At 40.6% G+C, this 18,318-nt stretch overlaps 1 protein-coding gene across 12 annotated transcripts in view; it reads right to left on the bottom strand.

Moving 5' to 3' along the window:
• PDE11A (phosphodiesterase 11A) overlaps positions 1-18,318 on the bottom strand; it is a 154,768-nt gene that overhangs the window by 35,695 nt on the left and 100,755 nt on the right. For 9 of the 12 annotated variants that reach the window (XM_083706742.1, XM_083706738.1, XM_083706744.1 and 6 more), the window contains 2 exons: positions 8,669-8,778; positions 2,136-2,226 (listed from right to left, as the gene is read on the bottom strand). In XM_083706742.1, coding sequence (XP_083562868.1) covers positions 2,136-2,226; positions 8,669-8,778 — 201 coding nt within the window. Of the gene's footprint in view, positions 1-2,097; positions 2,227-8,668; positions 8,779-18,318 lie in introns of all 12 variants that reach the window. The other 3 variants (XR_014557104.1, XM_083706745.1, XM_083706743.1) reach the window with 2 other exon arrangements.

The raw sequence follows: 18,318 nt of genomic DNA, 5'->3' as shown, positions 1-18,318 counted from the left end.
GGGAATGATGGTGGCTACTTAACCAATGTCAAGGAGGAGATCAGGGTTCAGACATAACATTAAGCTATGGTTAATGTAAGTAGCAGGAAAATGATTATGAAATGCTATTCTTTTGGACAAGGCATTTGATGCTAATACTACATACTCTTTTTTTTAATTGGATGTACAGGGGTGAGCTACACCAAAATTCAGTACAGGGAAATATACATGTCTGATAAGATCTGTACAGATACCCCACTGTTGAGTGCAATCTATTGTGTGGCAACTCAGGACAGGGCCTTCTCTGTGGTGGCATCCCAGTTGTACAATTCCCTTCCTCAGAGCTATAACAGGCACTATCGGGTCACATCCACCATACATTTAAAGCACCAAGTTCTGGGAATTGTGGTTTACCCATTACAGAGCTACAATTCTCAGCACACCTAACAAACTACAGTTTCCAAGAGTCTTTGGAGGAAATCAACGTGTCTTAAATGTAAGTATGTATGTGAGCTTTATTTGGTCTTTGTACTGGTTGAGGGAGGTTGATCTGTTAAGGCCAGCTGTAATGGATGGGATGCTTGTTGTCTTTATAATATAGTTTTATTTCAACTTGGTTTTAAATTGTTATATTGCATTTTCTAGCTTTAATGTACAGGTGTTTATGTTTGTAAGCCACCCAGGGACAATATTTCATGAACGGTGGTTAAAAAAGAATAAATAAATGTATTATTTATGCAAAGTACATTAAGCACCTGAACAGATCAATCCTGGGCATGTTTACTCAGAATTAGGTCCCACTGTGCTTAATGGAGCTTGATCCAAGGTAAGCATGTATATAGGATTATAGCCTTAGTAATTGTGAGTTAGAGAAAGACAATATGCTTTTTTAGTTTGCATATGTTTACTATTATCAAGATCAGGTTTTCAACATATTTGGATTCGGCAAGAAGCAGTGTTAACTGAAGCAAACAGAAAAAGCAAGAGAATATAAGAGCTGGGACCCAGAATAAAATTAAGAATTTGGCGCATGTGAAGGCTTGTACAAATGTACGTGCTTCTCACCCTCACCAGACTCAACAGGGAGACCTCATACTGTGTCAGAAAATGTTTCTAAGCCCCCAAATCTCAAGAGTGGTTCAGTGGCCAATGCAGAAGGGCAGGCTCTCAACAGAAAGAAGGAACTTGGAAGTCCCAATATATTTATAGAACATTTGGGGCATGACTCTTTGGATCAAGACCAAGGGTATATAAAGATTGGAACCAGCTCAAAAGTTATGGCCATCATAAACAGCTGCTAAGTGAAAGCATTATTTATTTCACACTTGGGTGTGGGTGCGTGGGGGGCGAAGCTTACAAAGAGAAACCACATCATTACCAACCTTTCTTTATATAAAGCCAACTGATAGTTTAATCTGTAAAACCAACCTGTAAAATGTACATGAGACTGCACCATCCTTGGTATTTCTTTGCTGGTCTTAGCAGAAAAACCATTCACACAGAATTTTATTTTATTTTTACAGTGTCATCTTTAAAAGCCTGCTTAGTGCTGATGAAGGAGGATGTTAGACAGGAAAAACCTATCAATAGTTTACCACACACACACACACCCAATAGTTTTGTGTTTTCTGACTTGACGGGCTTATTTGAATACCAAGAAGGCTGTAGAAAGATCGTATCATAGACTTACTGCATTAATCAAGACAGAGGCAATGTTAGTCTATATTCTGGGGGGAAATGTATTTATGATGCAGAACATTTACTAGACTACTGTGGTTCTGATGGTGTAAACAACAAAAGTCAGAAACTTTTCAATCACATTCTGGGCTGTTTGGATTTGTTTAACTTTTCTGACACAGGGAGCCAATGTTATATATTTAACAGTTTTATAGCCCACTTTTCAGGCAACAAAGCAGCTTACAAACTATGCATAAACATAAATACAGTATAATTTCAAATTACACATGCCTTCTCACAAAACCCAATGACATATGTATCAAAGGAATCTGGAGCGGAACTCAGGATCCCTTTTCTACCAGTTTGCAAAGAAAGGGACGAGTAATAGATGCATTGAACTGATAAAAGAAAAGCAGGTTTATTTTAGATACTTATATTTACATAAGGAGAAGAGGTTGGGCATTCTGCTGGCTTTGTACCTCACTCTGAAGAATCATGACAGCGTGGTTAAAATGATGGTGCTCCAGAGTAGCAGAAGTCCCGTAGAGCTGAGCCAAGGCAGATCCAATCCTGGGGGGGAAATGCAACACACACAAAGGAGCCACACTGATTCTTTCCACATATCATCCAGTCCAAACCCTGGCTCAGTGCAGGATCTGCAACTACAGCATCACGAGCTGATGGTTACTGAACTTCTGCCAAAATACCTCCAGCAAAGGAGAGAAACGCTACTCTGCTTTACCACTCATGAGTTCCTCTTTCCAAAAACCCCAGCCATGCTACAGTGAACGGTGAGAGAAGAGGGAATCCCGGCTGCGCCATGGTTTAAATTTCCCTACCGGCGCTGATTGGACAGCGGGGCCACCCTTGGGTGTGTCCCTGGCCAGCGCCAGCAAGAGGGGAGCGTCAATCTCCGCACCCCGCCGGATCTCCGCAGGGTCCCCGGATGCCTGGCCGCAACGCCACCCACTGGAAAAGGTGACCAGATTTCATACCAGGTTGTGTTTTGCTACGGGGGCAGCCAGCTAGACACTATGTCCATTTTAAGCCACTGTGCTGATCACCACCATCTTACCCAAAGTTAGCAGACAACAGCAAGGCCTGTTAGCCCAATCTAGGATCCTGTACTGAAAATGTTGGAATATAGGCTACAACTCTGATCTTTTGGTGAATGCTCCTCAGAGCAGTGGTTTTAAGGAGGAGCAAATACCCAGAGTCCTACACTTTGAAGGGGTGGGGCAAAACCTTTTAGAAAACCCTGCTTGCCTCCTCTCCTGCAGTCAGTCAGCCTGCCTTGTCTTTAACTCAGCAGCATTGCACGTCCCTCCCTACAAAAACACAAACTTTTCCCCACTTAAGCCAGATCCATCTATATCAGCAGTACACCAGAACTGCCAAGCCATTTTTATACACTTGCTCAGTTCACTTAGGACATGAGGAGGAGTCAGCCGCCATTTTGTTTCAATAAGAGAGGAAAGGGAAAGACCATCACAATTTCACAGGTATTGTCTCACAGTGAAATCTCTGCAAAGTGGAAAAATATTGTTCTTCAGTCTTTTCTGCTGGCTGACGAGAAGATGATGGAGGTGGCACCAGAAAATAACTTGGCTGTTTAACAGAATATCTGCTTAAGACATGGAAAAGGTTGAAGCCTCCTCAAATGCAAACTTACTTGCCCAAAGAAAACTGCAGGCTCCAATCCTATACACACTTGTCTGAGAATCTTCCTTCATATAGTAGGCCTTTTGAGAAAATATGCATGGGATTACACAATTTCCCCCCTCTCTTCTGATCAGTAGAAGAATTTTGGTGAATGCTCCTCAGAGCAGTGGAAGAATTTCTCTCCTGTGTTGGTAACCTACTGTTGTTGCCAGCGCAACAGTAAACACAGCAGCAAAAGAAGGATTTGCATCACATCAACCCCCTTCCTTTTTCTTTAGCCAATCAAGATGGCACCATATCAATAGCATTTAGGATCAACAAAGAGAAAAGCTAAGGCAGTAATATAATCAGAGACAGGCAAGCAATGAAGGGTTTTAGAGAAATACACTGGTATTGCACAAAAGAAATGGGGGGAACCAGTCTCTGATTCACAAGAACAATATGCAGACACTGGGCTGCCTCACACTGTGTCACAAGTGTCACCCCAGTTTGTGTAGTATTAGCAGTATTCTCACTGTACCTGTTGCATCTAGTGATAGGCCATTTTAAAAGTTGAAATTGATTTTTAAAAATACATCTGCGCTCTTCTGTGTTCCAAAAACATCTAGTAGGGTTAGCTCTGGTTTCAGCTGAACGTAAGATTGGAAAAGACTTGGATTACAATTACAGTGATTTGATTGAGGGCCCTGCTCCCAGGAAGCCTCAAAAGAGTTCATTTCATTAAAAAGGGTAGTAGACAATTGACTCTTAAATGATTAATCACTATACTCTTTATTTATCAGTGAACTGGATATCACCAATTCACCATATGTGCCTCCTACCATATCATCTTACAATTTTCTTTTGTGAGACAGGGGGTTGCATTTGTTTACATAAGAGTATCACATACGGAGCTAATGGCTTGTTTCTTTTTTATTTATGATTTATAGTCATGTTATTACAGTGCTGTGTTGATGTACTGCATGAGGTAATATTCTCCACTCCAGTTACAATAAAAATTGGCCACAATAAATGCATTATGAGATATTTATCCATACTTTCATTGCAGTTTCTTGTATAGAATTAAGTGACGTGTTATTGTGCCTGACTTGCTTACAATCCTTTAAGGGGCCTCAAATGATTCTCTTGCCCACGACCCCCAAAACCCTAGGGTCACCTCGGAATGACTTTCCTAAAGTAGCTCCTGTTTGATATACAACAGAAATGCTCTCTTGGACCACAGGTGCTTTATATACTCTTATTATAATAAATGAAGTTTTCTACATAAAGGAGAGTTGTATACATGTAGGGCACATACATTAAAAGATGCACAAAATATACAGTCATAAATCATATATATCCACGCACACTTTTAGGGTGGATGCAGCAATTACCTTTGTTTTGTGTAAAGATACTATTAGTAATATGTAAGCAAAATTTGCAAAAGGGAGGCTAGACATACAAAAAGTCTAGTGCCAATTACAACTTAATTCTTAAATGTAAGCAGCAGCATATAGTAACAAACATGCTACAGTGAACAAGAAAATAGAATGGCATGAAAATGTAGCACCATCAGCACCATGTATATCTACTCAAAAGTAACTTACACTGAATTCAATGGGGCTTACTCCTAGGTAAGCATGTACAGGACTGCAGCCTAACAGTGCAATCGCAAGCATGTTTACTTTGAAGTAGAGACGGGGGAATATTTGGTTTGTTCGCATTTTAACCTATTTAATTCACACTTCCTGAAGCAACGCACAAACTGAAACACAGCTGTCTCTTGAAATTCACATGTCTACAAATTTTGCAGTGCTGTTCTCCAACCCAGAAATATGGGCAAACGTGTGTAAATTAGGGGACAGTGTGCATAAAAATGCACGTTTGTGAAAACGTTAAACGAAAGTGCACCATATTAAGGAAAATTGCTTGCAAAATGTGTTTATTAGTGAAAATTGTACAGAAATGTGTTTATTAGGAGAAATGGTGACGTATTTTCATTAGGACTTTTTAAGATTCACAAACGGATGTTAAAATACGTTGAACTGAACCTAACACTGGAAAAAGGAAAAACTGAGAGTAACTGAAATTTGCAGATGCATCCATTGCTATTTTGACTTAAGCCCAACTATATTCATGGAGCTTACTCCCTAGTAAGCATGTTTAGGATTGCCTTCTAAAGTATGGGTACTACGATCTCTCTCTCTCTCTCTCTCTCTCTCTCTATATATATACATATATATAGTAAGTGTGTGTGTGTGTGTTGCACATCATTTAAAATGCTAAGTTCAACCATTAAAGGAAAACTATGAAAACTAATTTAAAAAGTGAGAATTGTTCGAAGGTGAAAAGCAATGGAATTGGTCTGTCACAATAGATTAATGCATGCAAGCATTTCACTTCTGGGATGCAGCCTTAAGCGAAAAGATGGGGTTTGTCGTGGTAGTGGTGTTTTTTTAAAAAAAGAAATGAGTATAACAGATTATGCTAGGAAGGAATGGGGGTGGGTGGGTAAGGAGTCTCCTAGGAGCTTATACTACAAAGCTGCCCCATACTGATATTTAATCACCATGGGGCAGCTGTATTGGGGTGGGGTGGGGTGGGGTAGAATGACTGGGAACCATAATCCCCCAGAGAAAGCCATGCTGGGATGTATTAACAGAGCAATTTCGGGGAGCTGTGATGCTGTTTTCAATCACATCCCTCTTGATCTTTCATCACACTCAACCCTGGCACTTAAAAATAATGTTAGATTTGATTTTAGGAATGAGCGCATGACAATAAATTGTGGAAGTTACAAGTCCTACAGCTGAAGCACTTGACGTGCTATGTCATGATGTGCCTTTTGTTTAAACTCTGCAGCGATTTCCACAGTATTATAGGAAGACTGTAAGCTCTCTAGACAAGCACAAGGGACAGCAAACAACAAACGATAGCCTTTGATTGATGGGTTGGTTTCCTCTTTAAGATACCTTCCTTCTTTTCTTTTGAAAAGGCAAATTGTGCATCATCCCCACAGAAAAAAAACAGGACAGGCTAAACAGGGTTTTGTTTTGCTTTTTAAAGTCAGGTTGTCTGAGCAATGATTTATTAATCTTTAATCTACCAGGGCATCTTGACAATTCAAAGGCCAGTTCACATGCAGCTTTCTCCTTCACGTAGAAACACAAGCATGTACATCTTCACATATTTATTCTAGGCTCCAGCCACTTATGAAAAGGCTCTTAAGCCTGGCCATAGGCTTGCCATATTTAGAAGAGCAAAAAAGAGGACACATTTGCCTACTTCTTCTTTTAACTATGGATCACTATGATGACACTACCCATTAAAAAAAAGGATGTGTCCTGGAAAAAGAAGACATATGGCAACCCTAACTGGTTGCATTTAAACTAGCCTTTCACTGTCGAATAACAGGACTGGGGCAAAACTTTTGCTGCCTGAGAAAGAGAATCAAATGGTGCCTCCCAAATCGATGCACACAGACTCCAAGGGTCATCCCACAAGCACCTCTTCCTCTCCCTGGCAGTAAAAGCGCAATAATAGTATTGTTATAGATTTATAGGTGCTACAAAAGTAATTAAGGTTTGTAGTGTCAAAGCTAATTTCAATGGAGGCAATAGCCAGACTCATGTGTATTTAAGATGCCTGTTTGCTGCTGTTAATCCCCTGGAACTAGCATATGCAAAGAGTTAATTGATTTAGGCAAACTTCCTGACTTGTGTATCAGCCACTACCTTTAATTCTAGGCCATCAACATGTGTAAAAGCTAATTTCCTTTGGGGTAATGTCCCATTAGCAGGTCAAAATCCAGTCATAGTCGCAAGCACCACAGAAAATGAGGAGGAATAAAATAAAATAAAATAAAATACTATTATCTATTTCTGGTTCCTCCTACAGCAACCATTTGGGTGGAGGGACATTTTTAAAATGCAACACCTTTCCGGTTGCCTTACTATTTCCCATGGTTTAAAAGAGCAGAATGTAAGCATGAATTGGTGTGGCGGATTTACTTAAACTGTACCTCACCTTTCAATCCAGTAGTAACCTTGGCTTATATAAAATACTGTGTCTAATGTAGGGTAGGATCAAGCTACAACAACAGGCTAGTGAAAGGGCAGATACTGTATATGCAAGCCCTCGCACTTACCCAGGCAATTGATACAGTGGTACCTCGGGTTAAGAACTTAATTCGTTCCGAAGGTCCGTTCTTAACCTGAAACTGTTCTTAACCTGAGGTACAACTTTAGCTAATGGGGCCTTCTGCTGCCGCTGCACCGCCATTGCACATTTTCTGCTCTCATCCTGAAGCAAAGTTCTTAACCTGAGGTATTATTTCTGGGTTAGCGGAGTCTGTAACCTGAAGCGTCTGTAACCTGAGGTACCACTGTACCAGCCACCCTTTCTTAACATGTTGTGCCCTTTGCATGTTGGCAAACTAAAGTGGTACCCGGGTTACAAACCCCTTGGGTTATAAACACTTCGGGTTACAGACTCCGCTAACCTGGAAGCAGTACCTCAGGTTAAGAACTTTACCTCAGGATGAGAAAGGAAATCGTGTGGCAGCAGCAGCGGGAAGCACCATTAGTGAAAGCGCGCCTCAGGTTAAGAACGGTTTCAGGTTAAGAACGGACCTCTGGAACGAATTAAGTTCGTAACCAGAGGTACCACTGTACAACTTTTGACTTGCTGGAGTTAAGTGCCTGGCCTGCTGTTGAGCTGGGCTGTGGGCAGCTGATTCAGCTCCAAGCGATCCACTGCTTTTGTGGATTGCCAGCTCACTGTCCTGCAAAATGGACCGCGGAGGACATAGCAAAAAACCTTCCGACCCATAAACTGGAGTAAGAGCTACAGGGATATTACAAATAAGAGGCATCTCCCCCCCGCGTTTTGTAGTAATATGTTCATATTAGCCCAGAAGGACCCCGTTTCTGAAAGCACCTGTTTCTGTTTTGAATGCAATCAGCTATGTTTCTTTTAATATTGCCTGAAAATCTGCATAGCTGCAAAACAGAACCAAGAAAGACAGATGGGGAATTTTCTAATGCTCTCCATTTTGGCATACGCAGGTATGTAAATGAATGTGGTATTCCAAGAGTGGAACAACCAGATTCTGTGTCATGGTTTTTATACAAGGCAGAAATTTACACGGATCAAGCCAAATCAACAGCATGATGCCAAAGTGATTTAAAGTTGTCGGGGAGGTTTGGGGGGGGGGAGGGAAGAATAGGAAATTATTTGGGTGAATAGTCTCTCTTAAAGGCAAGCATAAAAATACTTTGCTGTGCAAGGCAACTTAAAATCAATGCTTTCTTCTGCATTCTTCTTCTAATACATGTAAGGAAAACAAAGAATTAAGAAAGAAGTAACATACTTTGCTTGAAAGGCATTGTTTGTTCCTCTGTGGTCAAGGTCATGGCACAAACATCCCACAATCAACGCTAAAATTTCAATTTCTGTCAGAATCTCCTGAAATCCTGCTGTCTGAAAACAGGGGAAACAAATATTGATGATGTCAGTAACTTCAGTCATCCATGATGCCACTAAAAATTAAAACTGGTACGTAATAGGAAAACGTACAGAGATTGACTTCTTTATTTCTTAGACTATTTTATGCCCCCTTTCGGAGTTAAAACCTTTACAATGTAATTAAAATAAAATACATAAAATATGAAACAATTCATAAAAAATAAAAAGAATAAAACAAAACAAGCATTCAGACAAATATTCAAAGTTCGGCCCCCCCCCCCACATGGAGCTGATCTTTGGAAGACTCTCAGTGAAAGGATAATTTGATTGAATCTGGGAACAGGTTTAGGAAGCAGGGCATAACTTCCCCACTTCAAAACTGTTTAGCTACCCTTCTTGGCGTATGTAAACAAAACAAGTCAGCTAAAACAACGTTCATTTTCCCATTTTAAACTTTGGAAGTGCTTAATACAGGGCAAGAGCTAAAAGCACTTCTGAACTTTCATTTTCGAAAACAAGTAAGCACGCTGATGAACGTGAATTGCAACAATTTCTTTTTCTTGGACAAACAAGTTTGTTTTGATTCATTCATTTATTTGCTTATTTATTTAAATTTTATCTGACGATCACAGGGCCATTCGCAACATAAATATTGTAGTCTACATACTTTTGTGCAGTTGTTCTGTTCTAGAAAAAGTAATCTAAATGTAAGATTTAACGTAATTTCCATAAGAAAAAGAAAGCTAGAATAAGCAGGGTTTTAAAACCCGTTTTTAAAAAACTGTATCTATCTATCTATCTATCATCTATCTATCTATATCAATAGACAAAGAGTGCCACAGAAGTGGAACCACCACTGAGAAGGCCCTTTCTCTCTCTCGAATGCTTCCCTGTTACGCCCAATTTACTGTTCTGAGCTTTGGAACCCATGAATGTGGATTCACAGTGCAAATAAAGCACCAGCCTTGTCTTTGCCAGTAATATACTTGCTCATACATCACAATATTGCCAAAGTGCAATTTAAAAAATAATAAATGCCTCAATTTCATCAGACACTGTGCTTTTCTGATGACATTGTAACCAGGAAGCCAGTTGGCCAAATTTACCAACTGGTCTCGCATCAGTAACTGGGCCATGGAGCAGGAAGCTTTCCATCTGGTGTGGTCATGTAGTACACAGCTATCATGTTAAGAATGCCATAAGGGAAACAGTAAAGGAAGGGAAGCAGAATTAGCCATCTTCGATGCAGTATTTTGTTACTGCAATCTCCTTGCTGATCCTGTAAAAGTCTTTTATTTTTATTTTCTCATTTATACCACCCCCATCTGCCTGGTTCTCCCCAATCACTCTTGTACGAGGCCTCACTATGCAGAGATAGTTGGGCATGGGATCAAGAAGGAACCTTCTTCACCGGTGCTGATGCAAGCCTCTCCCTCACCCCGGGTCTATGCTTTAAGACTTCAGGTTGTCCTTGCCTTTGGGTACCGGGAAGGCAGTAATGGCTGGTGCTGTTGTCCTGGAGGAGAACAGCCTCTTTGTGGTGCAGGAAGCAATGGTGTAGAAAGAGGACACCAAGCCCCCAAGAACTTTTCAAGCTTGCATCCCAGCCAGGGATGCAGTAACAAGCTTTCCTTTATTTTCGCTTCCCTCCCCACCCCTACCCTCAATGGTAACTGGGGCAGATGTGAACCATGATCCAAAATATCATGGTCAGCAGGTTGGGGAAGGCTGATTTAGAGGCTTTTGTTGTCCTCAGTAGTGTAGTGTGGGCTGCCGGTGCCCAGGGCAAGTGTTGTGCCGCCCTAGTGGACCGGGCAGCTGGGGTGAGGGTGCATGCAGAGGGTGAACTGAGCCCACCTCCAACAGGCTCCTTGCCCACCACCTCCACCCACCTGCCCACTAGACCAACCCGCCTGCTGCTGTGCCTCGGCTACCAGGGCTCCATGCCTGTCGTGGGGGTGCCTGATTGCGCCCCCTCAAAATGTGTGCCCGGGGCCACAGCCCCCCTGGCTCCCCCTCTGGTTATCCTCAGTGCCCCATTCTATCCAGCACATGGAACAGCATGTTTCTTCTCTACAGCTCTGGATAATGGGACTATGCCGCATCTTTCGGTGCTAGTTTCCCCCAGTTAAACTATGTTTAGCTATGTACATTATCCTGAGCTCCTTGGACAAAAGGTACGTTAAAAACACAGTAACGAATAAGTAGTGCTGACCTACTTTGCTAAGATGGTGGAACATAACAGGTACGCTTGCAGAGCCAGCATAATGCAGCAAACCATTGCAATGTAATTTGATCCTTTTTTATTTTCTTTTTAATCACCCCCTAATCCTTACTATCTGAAGCTCTATGTGCCACTAAATCAGCTCATAGGATCAGGCTATAATTTATTAATTTTTGCTTTCAGTACAGATTTTATTTGTAAAATAAATAAAATTGTGTGCAAACTGGACGTTTCGTGTCATAATTAAAGAAGGACATTGGCTAAAAGCAGACACAACTCTTAAAGAATAAATTCAGCTGTAGTTGATAAAAAAAGAAATCTTGTAATAAAGTAGGTAAAAATTATTACAAAAGCATTGTTTTCAGTGTATGCTGTGAGGGCAGGAAAATTAACTGCTTAGTAAGGCACTAGACAAGTGATTATGTTTCCCTTTGCTTTTAAAAACTGAAACATGTAAAGGAAAATGCACAGTATAAGATGATAGGAGAGCAAAATTTATTTTCGCCCCAAAATAAATGACCTTAACTCACAAGTGCCAGAGTCTAAAGTGAGTTATGGAGATCATTTTTTCATGTGAGGAAATTAATTGCATCATACCTGGTCTGCTTTTATGTGCTTTGTTGTTAGCACACTGCATTTATGTATAATTATTTGCTATATTTATGAGTTGTGGAAAGTAAAATAAAATGTTGAAGAGTATCTGAAGAAATATGACTGTAAAACAAAAACACACACAAAAAATTGGGCTGATCTTAAGGTTGATCCTACAGTCAAAATTCCTTACTCAAACGAGTAGTCTCATTACAATCAATGAAAGCAGTCATGGGAGTTAAAATGATGGATGCGTAGGTTGCAGCACCAGGTCTGTAGCTCTCAAAGGCCAAGTCATACAGGGGTAACAGTATAAATCACGGAACGTATAAAAGGACTGCAGAGCTGTGAAGTTATTTTAAAACTTTAATGCTGCATTGCATAGCAGGACTCCCTGATGGAATGAAAACACTCACAGCCATACACAGCTTAGGCTGAAACTGTGTTTTTGAAAACTGTGCATTCCTATTCACTCTTTGTAAAAGAATTTAGTGGTTCCCCCACTTTGGGTGCTAGGAAAGTATGAATAGTTCTGTTGATGCCATGTAACAGACTGGACAAAACAAGTCCATGTGGTATAAGTTGCCACAAATTTAGCTTTAATAGCAGCAAACCATTGTGAACATTAAGGGTAACGTGCATGGGGAATTGAACCTTTCTCCCAATCAACGTGGCTTGGTAATCCAAACCTAAGAAGTCCAGCACCATAAACCTAAACGAATTGCCACTGTTTGAAGGAAGCCACCATTCTACGTGGTAGTGGGATCAGAGCCTCACAGCAAGGAGGAAGTTAAGCCAGGGATGAGAAACCTGCAGCCTTCTAGATGTCCCAACAGCCTCAGACTCCATTTTCTGCCAACCTAGCAGTTTGAAAGCACACCAGTGCAAGTAGATAAATAGGTACCGCTGCAGCGGGAAGGTAAACAGCGTTTCCGTGCCCCCTCGGCCTGAAAGGCGAGATGAGTGCCGCACCCCATAGTCACCTTTGACTGGACTTAACCGGATGGAGGTAATTTACCTTCTACCTTTACTTCAAAACATGGACATGCAGAATGCACTAATTAAAATTTTTAAAGCAACAAGAAATTATTAAAACCCTATATTTTATTTTTGGCCTAGGCCATTAGAAATAAGTTCTCATGATGGTACTCTGATTTTCCTTTCTTCAACTTAGTAACCTCAAATATAACCTGGGATTCCAGGCTCAGTGATGTATCTAAAAGCGTCTTTGAAGTACAAACTTAAGTGATTCCATAGCAGTCCTACCAGAGCAGAAATTTAGTATATAAATCATATAGATAAATACAAATTCAGTAGTGATAGCTTTATATTTATCCCTTGATCACAAAGTCTGCTTATCATTACTTCCATTTAATCTTTGATTTACATACTGAATATATGTTCAGTTTCCAAAAAATGGAAGCAATATTGGAATCAATTGTAACTTTGCATAGTATTGGGCTATAAAACAGCACAGAGTTAGACTAGATGACCCTCCTGGTCTTTCCAAGCAACATAATCTTTTATTTCTATAATATATCTTACTGAGATCAGTTTTCTATAAATGCTAAAACTTGGGGGTGCATTCAGACTTGGGGATTTTTTGTGTTAGTTTTCCTGGTTATAATGCTAGTGCTTCTGTCCTGGTTTCTAATGTTCATTTTATACTGCATTACCTGTTGTGTTACAGAACTGTGGCTTTGAGATCAAAGTATCTCCAAGTCACACAAAATTTCATTTACACCAGTGGGCATGGTGTGACACAACAGCAGACCTCATCGGACATGTCACCACATTTTGTGTGCAGGCGTGCTTCTGTTTCTCCTCGATTCCCCCATGAAACAGCAGGAAAGAACAGTATGCCAGAATACCACCCCAAATTACATCATGTGAGTGCGGGCGACGTGATCCATGAAAACTGTGGGGAAATTACGCTGCAAAACTCCCACAATTTCCCAGGTTAACAGGGTTGCAAACATTTATTTTCTGGAAGCAATTAACCTGGAAATGAGTGCAAAACTTCAGTTAAGAGTCCACTAGATTTCCAGGAGGGGCATTTATGTTGTGTGAAAAATCACATCAAAAAAACACAAAGATTATCAGGGAAGGAAACTTGAGAGGAAACAGAATAAAGTGCTGTCTGAGTGGAGCCTAGGTTAGGTGCCCAGTATCATGTAATGTACTTAGTAGGAAGTAGGAAGAAGTATTAGTAGGAGGAAGCATTAATTCATTAAAAAGAAACACACATTCTTTTCTCCCTTGCTATCTATTATTCATTATCCTTCTGTCTCTCTGAACTTGACCACACTGACATCCCCAACATCGTTTTTAAACTTGTAAGATCCACGTTTAAAGATATATAAATAAATAAAAACCAAATAACGTGTCAGTGTGTTTACTGTAATAGCCAGTAATAAAAGTGCTGAACTGCAGCTCTTCAGCATAACCTCATTGACAGTATTACTATAAAATCTAAGATAATAATATACGTGTGTCCCCCCACACATTACCAGTAAGTTGTATAAGATTATTACATTCCATAAGGAGCTGTGTAATGCTTAGGAAGAAAAATGAGCAGAATGGCAAAATATGTGCTTATATTTCAAGGTGTCTTTACTTAAAAGTGTCTATTGTTCTGGAGTTTACTTACATCATTACCACATGTAAGAACAATGCTAATGGAATGGCCATTTATGAGTACAAACTGTAAAGGGAAAAGTGATTCTTCTAGAAAAACATTACACAATGTGTGTATCAGTCACATATAAATTTATCCTTTGGCCTTTTACGTTTGGTCTTGTACTTTTAAACTCATTGGGACTGTCAGAAATCTGATGCATACTCTGTATACTTTTTGCGTAATTAAACATTCTGTTCAATCTAGGTTATTTTAACCGCAAACAACCAAATTGCTAGTCTTTATTCAGGCTTTCAAAAGAGTGATAATAGTTGCATGTAGTGGAATGTGGCAGGATCTGTTCCTCCCCTATGCACATTCATTAGAACATCAATAGAGGTTCTTCATGTATGGCTGTACATGGGATTGGCAGGGTTGAAGGGCTTTACAGATATTTCAATAAACATACATAGGTTGGGGGGGGGGTGGATCCTTCCATTGAATTTTGGTCCCACCAGCAGCTAAGGTCATTATCCCATTCTGAACACTTGAAAAAGCTTAGGTAGCATTAGAATGAATAATTCCGAACCCTTCTGGACAACATGATATTAGTCTCAATTTCACTTTTTAACATATCTTCAACTCTAAATGCTGACTAGCCAGAAGCGCAACTGTGCTAAGTCTGTTGAGAGAAAACATCAGGCCCATGCAGAGCTTTGTCTGAGGCCCAGGGTGGGAGTCTTTTTAGAATAAAGTTATGAACTAAAAGACAAAAAGAGAAGACGTTGCCAGTCCCTGGTGGGGCCCCCTGTTTGGCTTAGCCCTCTGAAGCTCTGGGCAAGTGTACCCAGCTTCCCCGCCCCCTCCAGCTGTTGCACGGGCCTGGAAAACACCAGAGAATCCTTAAAATCAATACACTTATCATTGTATGAGCATTTTGTAGGCAAAACCTACTTCATCAAATGCATAAATGTGGACTGTTATGTACTGAAGTTCTCACCCTGGGCCAGCAGGGGGATACTGTAGATAGTTCAGGTCCACCTATGCAAATAAGGGGTCGAAAGTGACGTTCAGTGATTGGATAGTTACAGAAAATGGTTACTGTTGCGTTCTAGTGGAGCTCTATATAAGCAGGCTGGCTGAACCCTTCAGCTCAGTTCTGTTCTGGCCTGTGAATAAACAAGAGCTATTTGAAGAATCACTGCGTCGTCTGATATGTTCACCCACATCTTAACACGGACAGTAGAAGAGGTGTGTCAACTGTGAGATTAAAAGATAAAAGGAGCAGATCCAGTCACTTGAAGTGAAAGAATCCCACAGATGTAGAACGGCGCAGGCACGTGCACCCTTGGTGTGCCAGACAGAACTGCACAACGCTGCGTGCCACACAATGCTGTCGCTGTGACAGGAATAATACTTATGATTGGACTTGTCCGACGTTGTGTCATTGTATTTTAAAAGCAGCCACAAGAGGGCTCCCATTTTGATTAGAGTAGCAACACTGGTGGAGAGCCCTTCCCCTGAACAATATTCCCTTTGAAACTTCTATTAACCCTGGAAGGTGAAACGCAAGTGCCTATATTGTGTCCATCTTTCTTCTGAAAGGGAGCTACCAGCAGCCGGACTGGTGGAGATTCAGAACAGCGAAGTGGCACAGAAGTACCGCTAGTACCACAGCTCCAATCCAATTCCCACCGGCAACCTGCTCCTTCTGAGTTAACATTAAAATGGTGGGATCTTACCACATCTGTTTGGGACCTTAAACATTTACAGACTTTGTTGAAACCAAGGAGAACAGCACCAGTCTGTCAATGCATTTTCAATTTTCTACTATATTTTTATTTATTTTTTATTGTAATGAGCTTAAGGTCAGAAATCTCTCAAATGAAATGTTCAACCCTTGGTTTCTATGTTTGCTGTGCTTAACATTCAAGTAGTGTCAATACTTCTCTTTTAGACTAGTCAGTCTGTCTTGTGTAGATCTGTATAATACATTTTTTTGGCATATATCATGTTGGTGGATATGGAAGAGAATTGACTCAAAAGAGCATGAGAGTAAATGCAGAAGGGAACAGAATTTGTTCTCTGTTCATGGCGAGTAGCCTGTGATCTGTATACCAATGGAGGCCTTTCATAAGATTGCTTCCAGGGCAAAGGCTTTAACTACGGACTTTATCTGCTATTGCTGTCCTCTAGTAGGCCTAACACGTCACATTATTCACACTTCAAAAAGTATGCATAGTTTTATTTTGAAGGAAACTGCAGCTGTGCAAGACCCTGATCCACCAGCTATGGTTTATTATACACATTCCACCAAAACTTGTGGCCAGTGAAGTCAGGATAAAAGTTTATATGGAAGCAGACTTTCAATTCCATCATGTACATGTTTACTGAGATAAAAGTGTCATTGTGCTCACTGCAGCTGACTCCCAGGTAAGTGTGCACAAGATTTCAAGTGTGCCTAAAACTGAATGCTCAGTATTATTGCAGCACTAGGTGTTTCTTTTCCATCAAGATGGAGCGCTACAAGTCATTCCCATAACTAAAAGTATCTTAGTTGAATATGTAAATACACACATATTCTAGAGTCGCTTCTGGAGTCTCACATCTGACTAAGAACTACACAGTGGTACCTCGGTTTACGAACTTAATCCATTCCATAAGTCCGTTCTTAAACCAAAACCATTCTTAAACCGAGGTGCACTTTCCCTAATGAGGCCTCCCACTGCCGGTGCTCTTCCACCATTCGGCTTCTATTCTTAGACCGAGGTAAAGTTTGCAATCCGGGACACTACTTCTGGTTTTGCGAGTTGCAAACTGAATAGTTCGTACACAGGGCTGTTCTTAAACCGAGGTACCACTGTAGTGACATTCCAACAAAATCCTTTTAAGGCCTAATTCATATAACCATTTGCAACTGTACAGGGACTTTTAGTGAACTTTAGGCAACCATCTCATGACAGGGATGTGTGCGTATTCCATTTTTATGAATGGGGTCATCATGCAACCTACAAAGGTGGAAGAAGGAAGGGTTGTTGCATAGCAAGCCATTCACAATGACAGATTCCCCATGACTCTCTGCCAGTGGGGGATAGTGCCTTGTTGTAGAGAAGAAAAGGTCATGTGAATTTGCTCTAAGAGTTGACACATAAGCAGTGCAGGCTGAGATTTGGGAAACAGTTGTTTGGGAAATAGCTCGCATTTGGCAGTGTTTTGACAATTAGCTGTGCAGATATTCACAGATCCACAGCCAACAGATAGACGTTTTAACCCTATCAAAGCAAAACAACAACAACAAAGACCCGACACTTTCCAAACAATTGCAATTCCATTTGATCCTGCTGTTTGGTAGTTATTCAATCCAGATGAAAAGAAGCTGTTTCATCAAACGATAAAACATGCTGTCATACCTCACCAGCTCCAGAAAGAAACCTAAAACAATTCTGGCCTTTGAGCTCCACCTAGCGGAAGTCTTGCATTAAGGTCTGTATTGTTATGAGCAAAAGCGGCAGCACAAATGTGAAAGCATTCATCAGAACAGTTATCAAGCAGGTTTTGATTTTTATGTAGCAACGAAATATAAAAATGAAAACCTTCAAATAATTTATCTGGGTTGTCAAACATGATGATGGATCAGCTTAAAGTGCACAGATGAGCAGACTGGGGGCACAATGCCATGATTTAAGTGCAAATGTACATGTGTATGTTTTATTAAATGTGGATGTCTAAGGGGAAGTGGGGAATTGACAGCTGGGAAGGACCATCAACTCCAAACTTATTCAGTGAGTGAGGCCTCATATTGTCAAGGTGTCCCTGCTGGCAATTTGTCTACATTAAAAAAAACTGAAGGTATGTGATCAGCACCTTGCATAAATGTGATGTGGAAGTAATAATTCTCGGTGTCTTGGTTAAATTTTCTTATGCCTTCCCCAAAGCCAAAGGAAATTGTTTGCCTGTCTTCATGAAGCTGGTTGTAAACACCTGCCACCGCTAAGAAATTTTGGCACCCTAGAATAAAATGTTAAAATAGCATACTCTCTTGTCCTCCCATTACATCCTTGAACCCCTGAACCTAGCAGCTCTTCTTAACCAGTTCAACCCAGGTTTCCCTCCTTCGTCACCT

Source organism: Podarcis gaigeae (assembly GCF_964106915.1).
Source record: "Podarcis gaigeae genome assembly, chromosome: 1".
Classification (NCBI taxonomy): domain Eukaryota; kingdom Metazoa; phylum Chordata; class Lepidosauria; order Squamata; family Lacertidae; genus Podarcis; species Podarcis gaigeae.
Note: the sequence above shows the minus strand (reverse complement) of the source record. Positions and strands in the feature narration are given on the sequence as shown.